Source organism: Pongo pygmaeus, chromosome 8 (genome assembly GCF_028885625.2).
Source record: "Pongo pygmaeus isolate AG05252 chromosome 8, NHGRI_mPonPyg2-v2.0_pri, whole genome shotgun sequence".
NCBI classification, from domain to species: Eukaryota; Metazoa; Chordata; class Mammalia; order Primates; family Hominidae; genus Pongo; species Pongo pygmaeus.
The window spans coordinates 123,691,269-123,707,078 of record NC_072381.2 but is presented as its reverse complement, the minus strand read 5'-3'; the positions used below and the strand labels follow the sequence as shown (position 1 = coordinate 123,707,078).

General features: G+C 35.8%; 1 protein-coding gene across 1 annotated transcript in view; it reads left to right on the top strand.

Moving 5' to 3' along the window:
- Positions 1-15,810, top strand: part of FAM204A (family with sequence similarity 204 member A) — a 32,858-nt gene that overhangs the window by 12,674 nt on the left and 4,374 nt on the right. The window contains exon 6 of the mRNA XM_054437108.2: positions 3,592-3,681. Coding sequence (XP_054293083.1) covers positions 3,592-3,681 — 90 coding nt within the window. The remainder of the gene's footprint in view (positions 1-3,591; positions 3,682-15,810) is intronic.

Sequence of the window (15,810 nt, the reverse complement as noted above, 5' to 3'; positions counted from 1 at the left end):
GTCCTTTCACTATGAATGCAAACATGGATGACTGCAGTGTGAATATCAGCTCAGTAGCACAGACTGAACGAATGTCTTCTATGTAGAAGGAACTGGGCTGGATTCTGGGACACACCAAGCCAGTGACACACAGCCTGCTCTCACTGAGTATAGGACCCAAGAGGGGAGAATACACAACTCGCTGTAGTGTGTCAGACAAGTTAGGTGCTGAAGGGACACAAGGTACAGCAATAGCACAGAGTGGAGAGCCTGGTGTGGGGTTTGGGGAGGGTGATGGGGTCATAGGAATGTAGGGCTGAGGAGCTCTGCATAGATAGAGAAGGTAACATTCGATGTGAGCCTAAAGGGATGATTAGTATTTTTCAAAGAGAAGCACATCAGAGGCACAGGGAACATTAAGAAAATGGTAAATGTGACCAGAGATTAAAAAGTGTAGCATTGCTGAAGATGGGGTTGAGAAAGTATTTGGGGACCCCATCGTGAAGGGAGTGGGATGTTATTCAGAGGGAATATGAAGTAATGCTTTAAGCTGGGTAATGACATGATGCCTGTTTCAGAAAGAGAAGACTAGTTTGGAGATGGCTATAATATTCCAAATAAGGGATCGCATGCCCCTGAAGAAGCACAGAAGAAAGAAATGAGAGACTTTTGCCAAAATAGAGTTCAGATAGGAACAAAGTGTTGGAAGCATTGAAGATAACTGAGGATTCTATCAAGGGTGACTAAGGAGGAGAAGAAGCAGGGCAGCAAGTGTTGGGCTTATTACAGACATCATGAAATTGAAGACTTTGCCTTTGTAGGCCTTCAGTGTGAAGATGATTAGCAAGTAGCTGGAGATGTAGGTATTGGTACGGGGAGAAGTCAGGTGTTTTTAATTATTTAGAGAGCTAAACCAGCTCATAGAAAGTAATTGAAGCTCCGGGACAGAGTAGATTACTGGGGAGGGTGAAAAGTAAGACGAAAAGTATGCTAGTGAGAAACTTGAGGAACACTGTGATTAAGGGACAACCAGAGGAAATAGTGGGTAATTTTAAGAATGAGGACATGGCCGGGTGTGGTGGCTTATGCCTGTAATCCCAGCACTTTGGGAGGCCGAGGCAGGCAGATCACGAGGTCAGGAGATTGAGACCATCCTGGCCAGCATGGTGAAACCACGTCTGTACTAAAATACAAAAAATTAGCTGAGCATGGCGGCACACGCCTGTAGTCCCAGCTACTTGGGAGGCTGAGGCAGGGGAATCGCTTGAACCCAGGAAGCGGAGGTTGCAGTGAGCTGAGATTGCGCCACTGCACTCCAGCCTGGCGACAGAGTGAGACCGTGTCACAAAAAAAAAAAAAAAAAGACACAGTTGACATATATTTCAGCATGCATCAGAATCATATGGATTGCTGGCCCACCAGCCCAGAGTTTTTCACAGAATTTGCATTTCCAGCAAGTTTCCAGGTAATGTTGATACTGCTAGTCCAGCACTTAAACTTTGAGAACCACTGGCTTAGAGTTTAGTTGTTAATGGTAATTGTGGGTTGCAAGTTAGAGAGGGAGAAGAAGAGGATCCAAGAAGGGACTGAAGGACCGTGCCAGGGAATGAGATTCCAGTAAAGGCAAAGCAGATGCATTAGGTAGAAAGACTTGGGGTGAGTGGAAGAATTTTATCAGGGAGCAGAATTCTAGATTATGAAGTTTGGAGGCGGAACTTTCAGGCAATGTCTATAACTTGACATACAGCAATCTTACTCCAAGTGCATTGATATACAAAGAGATAAGGAGTATGTGCCTGAATGTAACTCAGTGTACTACTTTCCTCATGGAGAAATTCTTGTCCCCCACTACCCCCAGCAAAAGCCATCTAGACAAAACTGTTTTGTTGTTGTTTTTAAGAGACAAGGTCTTGCTCTGTCACCCAGGTTAAACCGCAGTGGTATGATTATAGCCCACTTCAGCCTCAAACTCCTGGGCTCAAACAATCCTCTTGTCTCAGCATCCCTAGTAGCTCTGGAACTAAAGGTGTGTGTCAACATGCCGGCCAGTACAAAACTGTGTTTAGTCATGAAGCTGATTTGTATTCTGGCACAAGCTCCTTATCTTTACATGGACCAAAATAAGCAGTTCATGGATTGGCACTGTGTACAGACCAGACCTGGTACACAGGCCACGACTGAAGCAGCACTGGCCTAGAGTATAGATTTCTGAAGTGCATCAAGTTAGAGGTCCCAGGGTGTTGTTTGGACCATCAGAAGAAGAATTCTGCAGAAATAGAAGAAAGGGATGTTTCTGGAGACTGATAGATGATCACAGGACAAGAATGGGAGGTGAACATTAGATCCATATGGCCTCAGGTCAAAGACTATGAAGCGCTGTTGAATGGTCTCCAGCTACACAGGAAAGCAAGCAGAAAAGTCTGTTGGCCTTGCAGGTATTAAGTACTTAGGTGGGGTCTGTGAGAAGGAATCGTCTTCTCTTAGCAACAGACATCAGTGACAACCTCACTGGTCTTTGTTTCTGTAATCTTTTTAGGCAAATTATGTTGTTGTTTTTTACATCTCATCTCAACAAAGCCTACACAGGAACAAAATTCTCTCAGTTGACTGGCATAATCAAACAATAGACTGATGGAAGAGACATTCTTAGGACTTCTGTTATTAAATAAGGAGGAGAAGTCTGTAAGAGGTAGAGTATTAACTGTGAATGTGGAAGTTAAAGGACTAGATAAGCCATTGTTGGGATAAAATTTGCTTCTAAGAAGCATATATTAGACCATCTTTTAAATTTTTTATTATCTGTAGCAACTGTTTTCACAAGCTAGAACTCCAGTTATTTAAGTCTAAGCATCTTTTTATAAATGTGTAATGCATTCTACTGTAGTCTGTTTGGTAATCCCATGAAAATATTAATTATGATTTCCTGAAGTATCTTTAGTAAATAAAAACATATACATAAGAAATAAAATCATTCTTATGTATAATTTTCCTCTGCTGTTTAATATTCAGCCTAATGGTCATAGTCAAAGACTGGAGGCTATTGACTGAAAGTCTTGAGCTATAGGAATGGGCAGTAAGAAAAGAGACAGAAGAAACTTGTGGTTGAGAATGCAGGCTCTGAGCAAACCTAAATTCATGTGATGGCTTTACTACTTACAGACACTGGCTTTGGCCAAGTTCAGGAGTCGGGCTCTGTTTCCTCATCTTTAAAATAGGATAGCATTATTATTCATGGAGTTGTTATAAGAATTAAATGAGCTTTTTTACAGTATTAAGCCCAGAATCTGCCACGTAATAAACACTCCATAATTTTTAGCTATTGTTATCATTAACATTATTGTTGTTATTAAGGGAAAGCATAGGCTTTGATTCACAAAAATCTGGATTTGTGTCTCATTTTTATTAGTTCAAGAAGTTACATGACCTCAGGTAAGCCATTTACTGTCTCAGCCTTCTGGTACTAATGGGAATGGTAGCCGCCACCTTCTGGTGTTATTGTGGGAATTAATGGTTACATGTGTAACACATTCAGTATAATTCTGTGACATGGTCTTGGCTAGCAAATGTTTGCTTTCCTTCCAGCCCTTGATTTTAGGTTTCTTTTTTTTCTAGTCAGGCCTTGAAAAGAGGATAGACCAGGCTGTGGAGGAGTGGAATATTGAGAAGGCTGAGGAACTCAGCAACCAGCTAGCTACTCGAGAGGTGAGTCAAAAGGGTTACACATTTTCTGTATTTTCAAATTTTCTAAAATAAATGTGTATTCTTTTTATGATCATTAATAAGTTCAGAATTAAAATATTTCATCGAAGGTTTTCCTTTTTGTCCATTTTCTTCTCTCTTATTCTGTCATTTATTTTGAAATGCTAGGTTTTATTTTGTCTTTAATGTTTTTAAATCATTCTGGTCTAAAACTTGCTAGAAATAATCCCTAATTGATACTGAACCTTAGATTTTACCTGGATCAGAGAGGGTTGTTTCAGGTATGATTAAAATGCTAGCTTTCTCTTCCATTTGCATCTTTTACTCACTTGAACTCTGAGGGCAACTGTGTATTCTAAGGTCACATCCCTCAACCTTTTCTTAACCCTTAGTAAAATGCTTTCTTAGTGTTTGCTCAGCACATCCCCCTGAGCCCTAAAGAATTTTGGGTCTTTTTTCTTTTTTTCTATAATATAAAACTAATAGATATATTGGATATTCTTTTTCCAAGTACAGAAGGCCACAAGAAGATTCTGACTTATACTCCTGGAGGTGGGGTGTGGGCAAATTCCCCCAGTTGAGAATTAATGTCAATATAGATTGAAGAGCTCATAGTGGCATGTGTTTTGTTATTATTGTTGTTGCTTTGTAATTCCTTTTTTTCCTTTCTAGGAAAAAATCTCCACCATAGTCTTTTTTTTAGTGCCTTGATCCTTCCCTCCTTCACCTCAGACTGTAACTACTCCATAGTGTTTTGTTACATAGAGAGCATCATGGGTTATCTGGGAAAATTACTGGCCACACTCACTATTCTGACTTGCAGGTGGACTTTTTATCCTAAACTGAGACCAGAGATAACTGTGATTTCAGCAAATTCTTCTATGGAAATACTGTTGCACTCTTCCATCATTATATCTGATGTAAAAATATCTACTGTGGATGGATGTTTGTTGTGATTTTTGCATTTTTCGTTTTGTCTTTTTCTTTTTGGCTGCAGGCTTTAAGTATCTTGTGATTTTTTTATTTTGGCGTAGGGAAAAAACAAGTTCAGAAAGAGGATTCAGAAATTATCTTTTTTTCTTTAAACCTTTTAAAATCATTTGTCACATTAAATACTTCTGTGTTTAATGTGTGTGTATGTGTTTGTGTGTGTGTGTGAGAGAGAATATATATTAATGACTAATATAAAGGAAATTATAAAGCCATGGACTTCATTTAGGGAAATAGCCAAGAAATAACATAAATGGCAGTTATATGGCCTTTCAGAAAATAAACTGACATTTTATATAAGGTTTTTTTTAATTGTAAAATGTACATAACATAAAATTTACTGTCTTAATCATTTTTTGCTGTGCAGTTCGGTAGAATTAAGTGCATTCACATTGCTGTCCAACCATCACTACCCTCTTCCAAAACTTTTTGTCTTGCAGAACTGAAACTCTGTACCCATTAACCTCTGTACTTATTCTCCCCTCCACCCAGCCTTGGACAGCCACTCTTTTGTCTCCATGAATTTGACTGCTGTGGGTATCTCATATAAGGGGAATTATTTAATATTTGTCCATTTGCATCTGGCATATTTCACTTAACATAGTGTCCTCAAATTTACTCCATGTTGCTGCAGCATATGTCAGAATTCCTTTCCTTTTTAAGGCTGAATAATACTCCATTGTATGCACTTGTTACATTCTGGGTTTGTATTGCATTTTGCTTATGTAGTCATCTTTCAGTGGACACTTGGGTTACTTCTACCTTCTGACCATTACGAATAATGCTGCTATGAATATTGGTGTACAAATATCTGTTTGAATGCCTGCTTTCAGTTCTTTTGCATATGTACGCGGAAGTGAAAGTGCGAGATAGATCACAAAGTATTTTTACTATTTGGTTTTTTTTCTTGTAAGATACAGTTCTCCCCTTCCTGTCTTATAAGTTCTTGTGCTTGCAGTTTGACTATTACTCTGTTTCATCTCTAAGGTAGCCATATTTTGATTCATTGAGTATAGCTTTCATTGTGTATAACAGCATTTTATTAATCTATTTTAGAATAGAAAGGTACAGGTATCTCATTTTAATAAAGTGAATTTGAAAGTGTGTTGAATGGTGCCATAAACTCAGTAGGATTTCAGTGTTAGTTGTTATTATTACATTGGCTTCTTCAATAAGAATAAACTAGGAGTACTTCTCCCTATGAAGAGCTCTGTGCCGAAAATCATCTTTAAAATTCTATTCAACAAACGTTATATCTTTTGTTTGTTAGTAAGTAGACTCTTTTGGCACTTGGAACTTTTATTTCCTTAGAAAGTCTTTTTAGAAATAGTAGCTTCATTTCTTATCCAGCTTGGAAGTATAGTTACTTTCAAGTATAGTATATACTTTCAAGTAATTGTACTTGAAAGTATAGCAAAATTATACCAGTAGAATATCTAATCTCCAAATTTTGGAGACTTGACCATGAAAATGTCAGGGAATGGTAGGGAGGGGCAGTACCTGTGAGGTTGGAAGAGACTCCAATGCGTAGATAACCTTTCATGGCTCTAAGGATGGGGGAGTATAGTGAGGAGTGGCTCAAGATTTAAGGGAGCTTTCAGGGACTGAAAAGCACACAAGGCAGCAGTAACCAGTCCTTAGGGATGCAGAAGCTGGTGGCAGTCTGGTCTGAATATCTACCTCATTTGGATCAGAAACAGAACCTTCTAGATAACTGATACTTAAATGCATTGCTAGTGATGAGAAAGCATTCCATGTCCTGCTGTATGTTGAACAAGTGTCTCTTGAATCCCTTTAACAATTCTGGAAATGTGTTACCAGTTGCTATTAGATGCTAGCTGCCCTGGAGTCTGTGAGATAGTTCCGAGTAAAGCGTAAGACAGGCGCATAAGAAAAACCAGCAGGGACATAGAGTATGGCTGCCCTATTGTTCTTAGAAATGGTATGGATTTTTTCTCTTCCCTGGTCTCTTCAGGATCACAGGACGCAACAAGCTGGTGTCCTATTGCTGTTGCTTGTCCAGTCTTCCTTTTGGAAGATCCCAGAGTTGCGTATTGTGTGATCTCTTCCAAGTAGCAAGTGACTGACCAGCAGAATCCCCCAAGTCAGTCAGTTTCCTCAGATTTGCTTTGCCAAAGGAAGAAAAGGTAAGGCAAAGCCTAGTCTTTAGGGTTAAAATGTGGGCTCCATGTGATCCATGCACAACTGTCCATCTTTTTATCTTTTTCTGCTTATTAGTACCCCCATCCGAAACAAGGGGAATTCGCAGAGAAGCATTTATTTTACTGCAGGTTCTATGTTCCTTTTAGTAGAGTTAGTAATGCTGAAGTTTTGAGTTGAACACATTTTACTTAAAAAGACAACAACACCCTTTATATTTTGCCATTATTTCAGACTTTCAAAAAGTTGAGAAATTTGGAAAAAGATTTCCTATTTACCTTTCCCTCAGATACCGGAAATGCTAACGTCGTTTTACAACATTTGCCTTCATGTTTTCTAATTTGACATACTTTATTTAAATTTGCCAGTTGTCCCACTAATTCCGTTTATAGCAAAAGAAACTTCTTTTTCCTAGTCAATGACTTTGCATTTTGTCGTCATGTTTCTTTAGTTTTTTAAATCTGGAATGGTTCCTCAGTCTTTCTTTGTTTCTCAGGACCTTAATATTTCTGAAGAGGCCAGTTACTTTGTAGCATGTCCCTTATAATTTTGATTTGTTTGCTGTTTCCTCATGATTAATTTTAGGTTATGCATTTTTGGCAGGAAAATCACGGGAGTAATGTTGTGTGTTTCTCAGTGTCAGCGATCCAGAGACTCGTGCTGTCTCTTTGTCCCTTTCCTAATGGTGTTACTTTGGTTAACTACTTTAGGTAGTGTCTCCAGATTTCTCCACTGTGACGTTATTGCTTCTTCCTTTGGAATAAATAAGTGTCTTGTGGGGAGTTAGGAGATAGTCTGAGACTGTGTAAATGTTCTCTTTCTCATGTTTTCCCTGTTTGTTTTAGTGTCCACTGCTGATTTTCTTGCTTGTGACAGTTTTTATTATGGTGACTGCCAAATGACTTTTGATCTTTAAAATGTGATCTCATTGTACTTTTAATCGTCACCCAGCAAACTAAATCTAAAACTTGGCTTAAGTGAGCTATTGGATTATAGAATCTTTTCTGTGCCTTTGCTAAATCTCTCAGTAAATCTGGACAATTGGGACTTGGATAAAGTTTTCCTAAATGATGCACTGGCCTGGTGTAGGGTCACCATGTGACATTCTGCCCACCAGTGGTGCATATGAACTCTGTCCTTGTCTACCTTGCTACTATTCACCGTAAGCTTTCCTTTCTATGTGCAGTTTGAAGCTGTTTGTCAAAACATACAGAACTAGCACCTTAGAGGTTTCAGAAATGTGAGTTTCCTTTGAGGATATTAGGATTCTTTTTTTTTTTTTTTTTTTTTTTTGCTTTGTCATACTGCAGTTTTAGAAATGGGAATTGTATGATGCTGACTAGATGTTTTCCATTTTTTAAGGGCTATTTCCTGTCACACTTTTTGACAAATGAGATTGCTTCAGAAATACATGAGATTTTCAGCCCTTGTAAGAATAGTAAATGTTTTTCTCAGTGTTCTTTTTATGTTCATACAAATACAATGTTTTGTTCTGGTAAAATAAATGTATTTAATATAGGATTGTAGCATTCTGATTGAAAGAAAAATAATTTAGGCCCTGTTCTTTGCCCTGTGTAAGTGGAAAAACATCTGGAAAATGTTTGCCGTTCAGACACAGGCATTGGAAAGATACTGATGTTACTTTCATTAAGCACCCGTGAAGAATAATCAAGATGGAATTTTTGAATGAATAGTTTGGTTTGAGATTTAATTTTACATATTTATCTCCTTGGTACCAATAACCGTGGATATGAGAGATGGGATTTTGAGAACTAAGTGTGAGTTTGGGGGCAGAAGCCCTTTATGAATTAAATGTATATGTGCATGGTAGGTGTCCTTTTGGAAATCAGGTATATTGGTTTTTCATCAGTACCATTTTCTTTTTTCAAGCAGCAGTGACTGGGACCTGCTGATAAAGCCTTTGCTCAGAGGCACAGATCCCAGAGTTCTTAAAGCCTTTTCCAACCATAATAAGTGAAACTAATTTTTGATGTTTAACATTTATAAGCCTATGAAACCAATGGGGCAGCATCAGTATTGAGAAAAATGAAGCCAAAAGTAGAACCATGTCTGAGAATAGGCCTTGAAAACAGTTCTTAAAAAAAAAAAAAAAAAACAAAACCACACATACACACACACACACACAAAAACGGTATTCCAAAATAAGACTGTTAGTGTGCTCTTGTTGTGATACAGCAAGAACATAGTTTTCCAGAATCATATTCCCTTAAATTAATGACGGCATTAAGATGTGTAGAATGTGGTTTGGGGGGATGTCTCAGTCACGTTCACATGTTTGAAGCCTAGATTATGCCGTAATCTTTGGTTTTGTCATGTAATGTGATTGAGACTGTCCCTCCTGTTGATTAAATACTTTGTTAAAAGTCTTGGAGGAGAGATGAAGTAGAAACATATACTTGGGTTTGTGTCATACTGATGAAACTGTTCTAATTTGAAATATGTGTGTGTGTGTATGTGTATAAAATACACATTCAAGTATTTGAGCGTATTTGTGGCTTGTTAAACTCAGACTTGGTTTGATGTACATTCCATTCATTGATAATGATCATTGAAAATGCCACGCTTTCGTACTTTCTTTTCTTATACATTATGTTTGTTTAAATCATACCAATTTATAGAAAATGATAGAAACAAGTGTTTTAAGATTAAGTGCTAAAGCCTAGATTTAACAAAGGAAGCAGATTTAACTAAAAATTTTAATAAAAATAATTTATTTTAATTTAATTTTATTTAATAAATAAAGTTTTTATTTTATTTAATAAAGTTTTTATTTTATTTAATAAATTAATTTTTTTATTATAAATAGAGTGCTTAAATTTTTGGATTTTAAAATACAGGTAAGTTAATAATGTTAAAGTAGTAACTGCTTACTACTGATTACTTAGATTGAACCTCACAAAAGGGGATTTCTCTCTAGGCATCTTCATGTTAGCCTGCTATAGGTAAAAACCAACTGGGTTTGGCAGCAGGACAGTGAGTTTCTGCCATCCAAAGCATCATACCTATTGCTTAGGTTGATTTCAGTTATACCTGTATATTGTGATGGCAGAAATGAATGGGGAAAGAGAGGTTGCCTATGAATTTCATTTGAGCTTTTTTATGCCCTTAAAAAAAGGCATAAAAAAAGGCATATGCCCTTAAAAAAAGACATAAAAGCATAATGCTTTTTCTGTAAGTAGCTGAAACAGGATGGTCTTTGAAGGCAGAGTAAACCTGACTCCTTGAAAACACCAGAACTTCATGTTGTAACATTATAACAGTTTTGCACAAGCTATAAAGAGTAATCATATTGGTTTTTGATGATTTGCAAGGCATTTGATATAATATTTACATCTCAGATCCTGTGGTTATAATGCGCTGCCATCTTTGCTGAATCTAAAACCCTTTGATTTGGAGTCATGATACGATAAAATTTTTCATATTTGAAAGCTCGTTTTTTGAACTTATAAAAAAGGAACTAAGGCAATGACTTCAGCCTTTAGTGCTGTTGAGCTTAATATTATTGAGAATATAACCACGGTGTATCAAAAGTAGAAATGATAAATATATCTCATTTTAATGGTACCCTCTTTATAGATGTAAGTGTTATATTGGCAGAATGAATTGTGCCAGAAATTGAATTTTAATTTTATTATAAATGAAGTAGACTGCTTAAATTTTTGGATTTCAAAATACAGATAAAGCTAATAATGTTGAAGTAGTAATAGTTTGTCAGTATTTCAAGAAGGTAGGAATGGCCATTAAAAAAATAAAGTTTGAATTGATTGAGTTGTAATTTATAACTAAGTGAATTAAATGCTTTCTAAATTTGGGCAGACTGTTAATTTGTAGCCTAAGCTCTGTAAAGCAATTGCGGAGAACATCTGAAGGCATTCTCCTAGAAGAGGACTTTATATATACATTTGAGGAGACAGATTTTTCATTTTATATTAACATCTGAGAAGTAGTCCTTTCTCAAAAGTGCTGTGGATGCTGTAGCACTTGCTCTAGTATTCAGGACTTTTCCAGTCAGTTTATTGTTAGCTTTTGGTTTCCTTGAGAGAGGGTTCGACTACAATTCTTCCTTTTCATTTCAGTTATTAGTTTTATGTAGATGTAAGTGCTGTTATCTTGATGGAAAAGGAGCTTGAAGTCCCCTCCCCCTGGAAAAAAAAAAAAAAGCCCTTCCCAAATAATATAATTTTGATCAGAGTACCTGGAGTGTTATTGTATCTGGAGTTCAAAACATTTGCTTAAATTTTGGACTAGAGATGTTCTCAAACCTAAGTTTAAAGTTACTTCTATTCAGGGCCGTTACGTTTGCATCAAAAAAAAACTGAAAAAAACTGAATTGAAAGACAATATTATAGTGAAGCAGATCTTTATTCTGTAATCCAGAAAACAAAATCGTTTTCTGTTCTTGTGAATACTTTGTGTAGAAATGTCTTGACAGCCATGTTTCTGAGGTAAAACTGTTTGTTCAGATACGAAGCTGAACGGTGTATTCCAATTAGCTGTTCTAACAATTTACCACTGGAACCTGTGACCCTGCGGAAAGGTTGCAGATCTTTTCTATTGTCTTAATTGTGATTTCTAGCCACTGAAGATTGGGTAAACATAGTAAAAAATGCATTAAGTATTATTTATATGTATTTTAAGGGTTTAAATTTAAGATCTCCATTTCAACATTTTATTTTTATGGAAAGGAAGTTATTTCATTGCTAGTATCAGGGATGTGTATGATGAATATAATCTAGGTTTTGCTGTAAAAGCAAATGGTTGTTTTTTGTTTAAATGATCATTTCATACAGAGTCATCTAATGTCTGCACTCTGGCAAAATATATTTTATGTCTCTCTTTCAAATTTTATTACTGTGCCTTCTGTCCCTTACTTTTTCTTTTGTTTGCTTGTTTGTTATTACTCTTTCCAGTAAAACAGTAGAGTTTAGGAGACCATTTTCTTTTTGGTATATTTCACTAATCAGCAATGAGAAAGAGTATAGGAGACCATTTTCTTTTTGGTATATTTCACTAATCCGCAATGAGAAAGAATATAGGACACTGGGGAGGGAAAAAAATCTCTCACCAAATAGGCTTGTGTTGATCAGCAGCTAATTCACCACTTAGGGAAGGTGGGAACTCTGCCTTTGGGAAGGGTATGTGTGTCTGTTGAGGATCATCTAGAACTCGCTCTCATTCATTAACTTTGGTCATCTTTCAGTGCTTTTTAATTTAAAAGTTTACTCTGTGTATCATTTTGTATTCCGCACATTATCTGGGGGGCTTTTAAAGGGCTATTTTAATTCTTTGAAGCCTTGTTCTCCTTGGTTCTTACAGGTAATTCAGTTATTGCATGTAGATCAACAATTGGCACAATGTATGGAAAATAAGCTGTGACTTCCCAAGTAAGAGAGGGCCTGGATGAATTTCTTTACATCTAGTTTAAAGATATGTTTGTTCCCATACAAAATTGTGCACAGCCGTGACATTGCAGCATTTTAACATCAGAAAAATAAGGCTGGTGTTCAGTGATGGTTTTTTTTCTCTCAGGTTTTTAGGTGTGCTTATTCAAATCTCATTACATTGAGGATGTTTTCTTTTAACCTTTGGGGTATGATTGGGTGATCACCTCAAATGGTGTTCCTTATGCTCTCTTTTAATTATGTTTATCTGTGCTTTTAACTAACCTTAAAAAAAGATTTCAGATGTTACAAGTCTAATTAAAGAGACAGACAAAGCACAGTTTATACTGTAGATTTTTTCTGCAGTTCAATTAATCAGCATGTTTTCTCTTTTAATTAAAACCATTTTAGTAAATTAAAGCCCACAGCAAAACACATATATAATTTGTTTGTAATTAGCTCTTAATTGGTGGTAGTTGAAGCTTAGCACCCTTGGTTTCTTTCTTCATGATTGCCATTTTATTAGCAGCCAGTCATTAATTAATCTTTTTCTAATTAGCTTATAAAACTGTTGATGGCACATTATTGTAAATGTGATTTTAAGTTCAAAGCTTGTTAATAGGCTTTCTTACGTAGAAGAACAGAGATAAAGAAATTGCTGAAAACAGTACTACAGTTCTTTAAAAAACTGTCTTTCTTATGGGGGCTGTGTAAAGCATCTAACAGCTTATGGTTAATTTTTTAATGCTTTTTTCCCCTTATGAATGGCATAAGTTGCTTGAATATAAACGTCTGTATCCAGGAGTAATTTCAACAGTAGAACATCATCTTCTCCCTCCTTTGGAATACTGTAATCCACATATAATTTGAAGCCTTAATAGTCATCATTAAAACAGGTGTTATGTAAATGATTTCACTATGAAATCAGAGTTGAGTATATGAATCATATATGCACATATACACACATATATGAATGATATGTGGATATACACATATATTATAAAAGATATTTGTATATATATTTGATGTGTTTTAAAAACAGGATTTGTTGGGTTATGCTTTGAAATAAAGTGATAGGAGTTGTAGGTATAAAAATAAATGATAGCTGTGTATACGATCGTACATACATATAGATATATGTAGTATACAAACGTGCAAACATATGCCAACCTGTGCATGCACATTTTAAGATGACAGTGAAGTTAGGTTATTTCTTAGAACAGAAAATGATTTGATTTAAAGAAGGAGTTAAGTGACTGGATATGGCCTAGCTTATTTGCTTCACCAGGGCTTTGGCATCTCAGGTGTGACCACGGAGGGAAAGGTACCAGTTCAAATGTAGATGTCTTGAATTTACTAGAGCACATACCATATTAAATTGTGGTTTGAGTGAAACACATTGGTCACATTATATTCTTTGTTTAAATATACCACCCGTTTCTTAAAACTCCTTCACTGCAAGGCATTCTGAGCTGTTTTTTAAAAATCAATATTAATGCAGAGTTTCGAAAGTTATTTTTTAAAAACACAGTGTTACCAGTCATTGGAAGTGCTTTTTCTTATTTGCTTCTTGAACTTTGTATGTTATTTCAACTTTGGCTATTTCTTTGCTTGTTTTTTGGAAGGCATTTTATGATGCCATGCAAGAGACACTAGAAAGGGATAGCTGACAAGGAAAAAATTAAAAATTGGATAAAAAGTAAATGAATAATGTCATATTACTAAAAAGATGAGAGGCTAATTTGTGCCGACTTTTTGCTAATTTTGTTCAAGCCTCAAAATGAGGAGCTGTCACCCGTTCTGTGTAGCACTGATGACAGTGCCAATGATCCATGAAATAAGCTGCCGCTGGCTTTGTTCTGATAAGAATGAACAAATCTGCACAATGTTCGGCTCCCAGAATCTCATTTTCATACTTGCATGCAGGCTAAAAGAAATAAGCTGTTTGCAGGCTTGATTAATCAGACATTGGAGGGGTTTTTGTCTCTTTGATCTCTTTCGTCTCCTAGGTAACTTGCTTGACATTAATGTTGAGCTTGAGTAAAGACAATCAAGAATTGTCGACCAAACTGATATAAAAATTAAAGACCTTAACACTTTAAGTACTCCAGTAATGGTTCCGCTTTACTTCAGAAAACATCTGTTTTCATTTAATTAAAGAACAAAAGAGAATGGCATAAATATTTTTCATAGAGACCTATTATTCCATAAAAAGTTAAAGTATGATAATTGGTATTTTTAAATAAGTGCCTTGAAAGTGTTCAAAAGGGAGGAAAACTTTATAAATCTGTTACAAGCTAGTAATTTTGAGATGAGTAAAATGTATTCTGAAACGGATAAGAAATTTACAGTTATGCTAGATTAAGCGGTTTGAATCAGATACTTCAAATCATTATCAGCAAACTTTATAATGACAAGATTTTGCAAGAAAAACTAACTTTATTTTGAAGTTTGTCTTTTAAAAATCTGTACTGTGTTACAAGGATGTGTCATTATATCTATTTTACAACCCAATATGATTTACACACGCTAAACCTGTAAAATTGAAAGGAATTAAAAAAATGTCGCCGTGCATTTGCTTGAGGTTATGCAGACGCTTTTACAAATCTTCCAAGTGGCTGTAAAGATGAATGCCTCAAGGGTCCAGCCAGGGCCCTGCTTTTCCAACCAGCTAAAGCCCTTATCTTAAATCCAAGCAAAGTACCATTAATCTTTTTGAAAGACCTTTTATGGCTTTTAATATATCCCAAATTAGAACATTTTACACCCTTGGTTCCTGAAATATGGTGATAAAAAGCCTTTAGAGCTTAATTTTCCTTACTGCATGCTCTGACCAATTTGCAGTTCTTTGTGATAATGTTTAGACACCTTAATTAAAATGCAGCAAAATATTGGATGTTCTATATGGAAAATGCTGATACTTTGGCTACACATACAAGAAATTTTGTATATATTTTATTCATTTAAAAAAATTTCTTTCCACGTTGTGTTGCTATAGTTATCTGATGACCCAAAACCATTTTTTAAATATTAAACCATTGACCAAGCTTTTGTGATGTTTACATTGAGCATGAAGATGCATTTTTCTTTTTATAGAAGCGGAAGGGGGATTCTTTTCAGCTTATTTTATTTGTTTGTAATACTGCAACACAGCACGATATTCTTTTATATTCTGGAACCCAGGTTAGTCATCTTGACTGGGAAACTGCGTTTCTTCTCAACTGCCTCTTTCATAGAAAGTCTTATTATCCTTTTATATTTTCAGATATTTTTTCTTTCTCCACAGAAATAAGTGAGACACATTCATTTTAATTATATGAAGGACACAAAAAGGCTATGAGTTTTCATCATTACAAGCTAAAAGATTTCTTTCTGTAGAAAATACATAGACCAGGTTTGTTTAGTGTTTTATCAGCTGAAGAACATTTTATTTAACCTAAGCCAAGGTAAAATACAGTTAGAAAATATACCTTTTATAGGATCAGGTCTGTTTGAAAGTGTTGCCTATGTACCTAGTTGTTTATTATATGTATTAAGTTCACAAAATGATGGAGCCCTCTCATGTGAATGGCTGCTTATT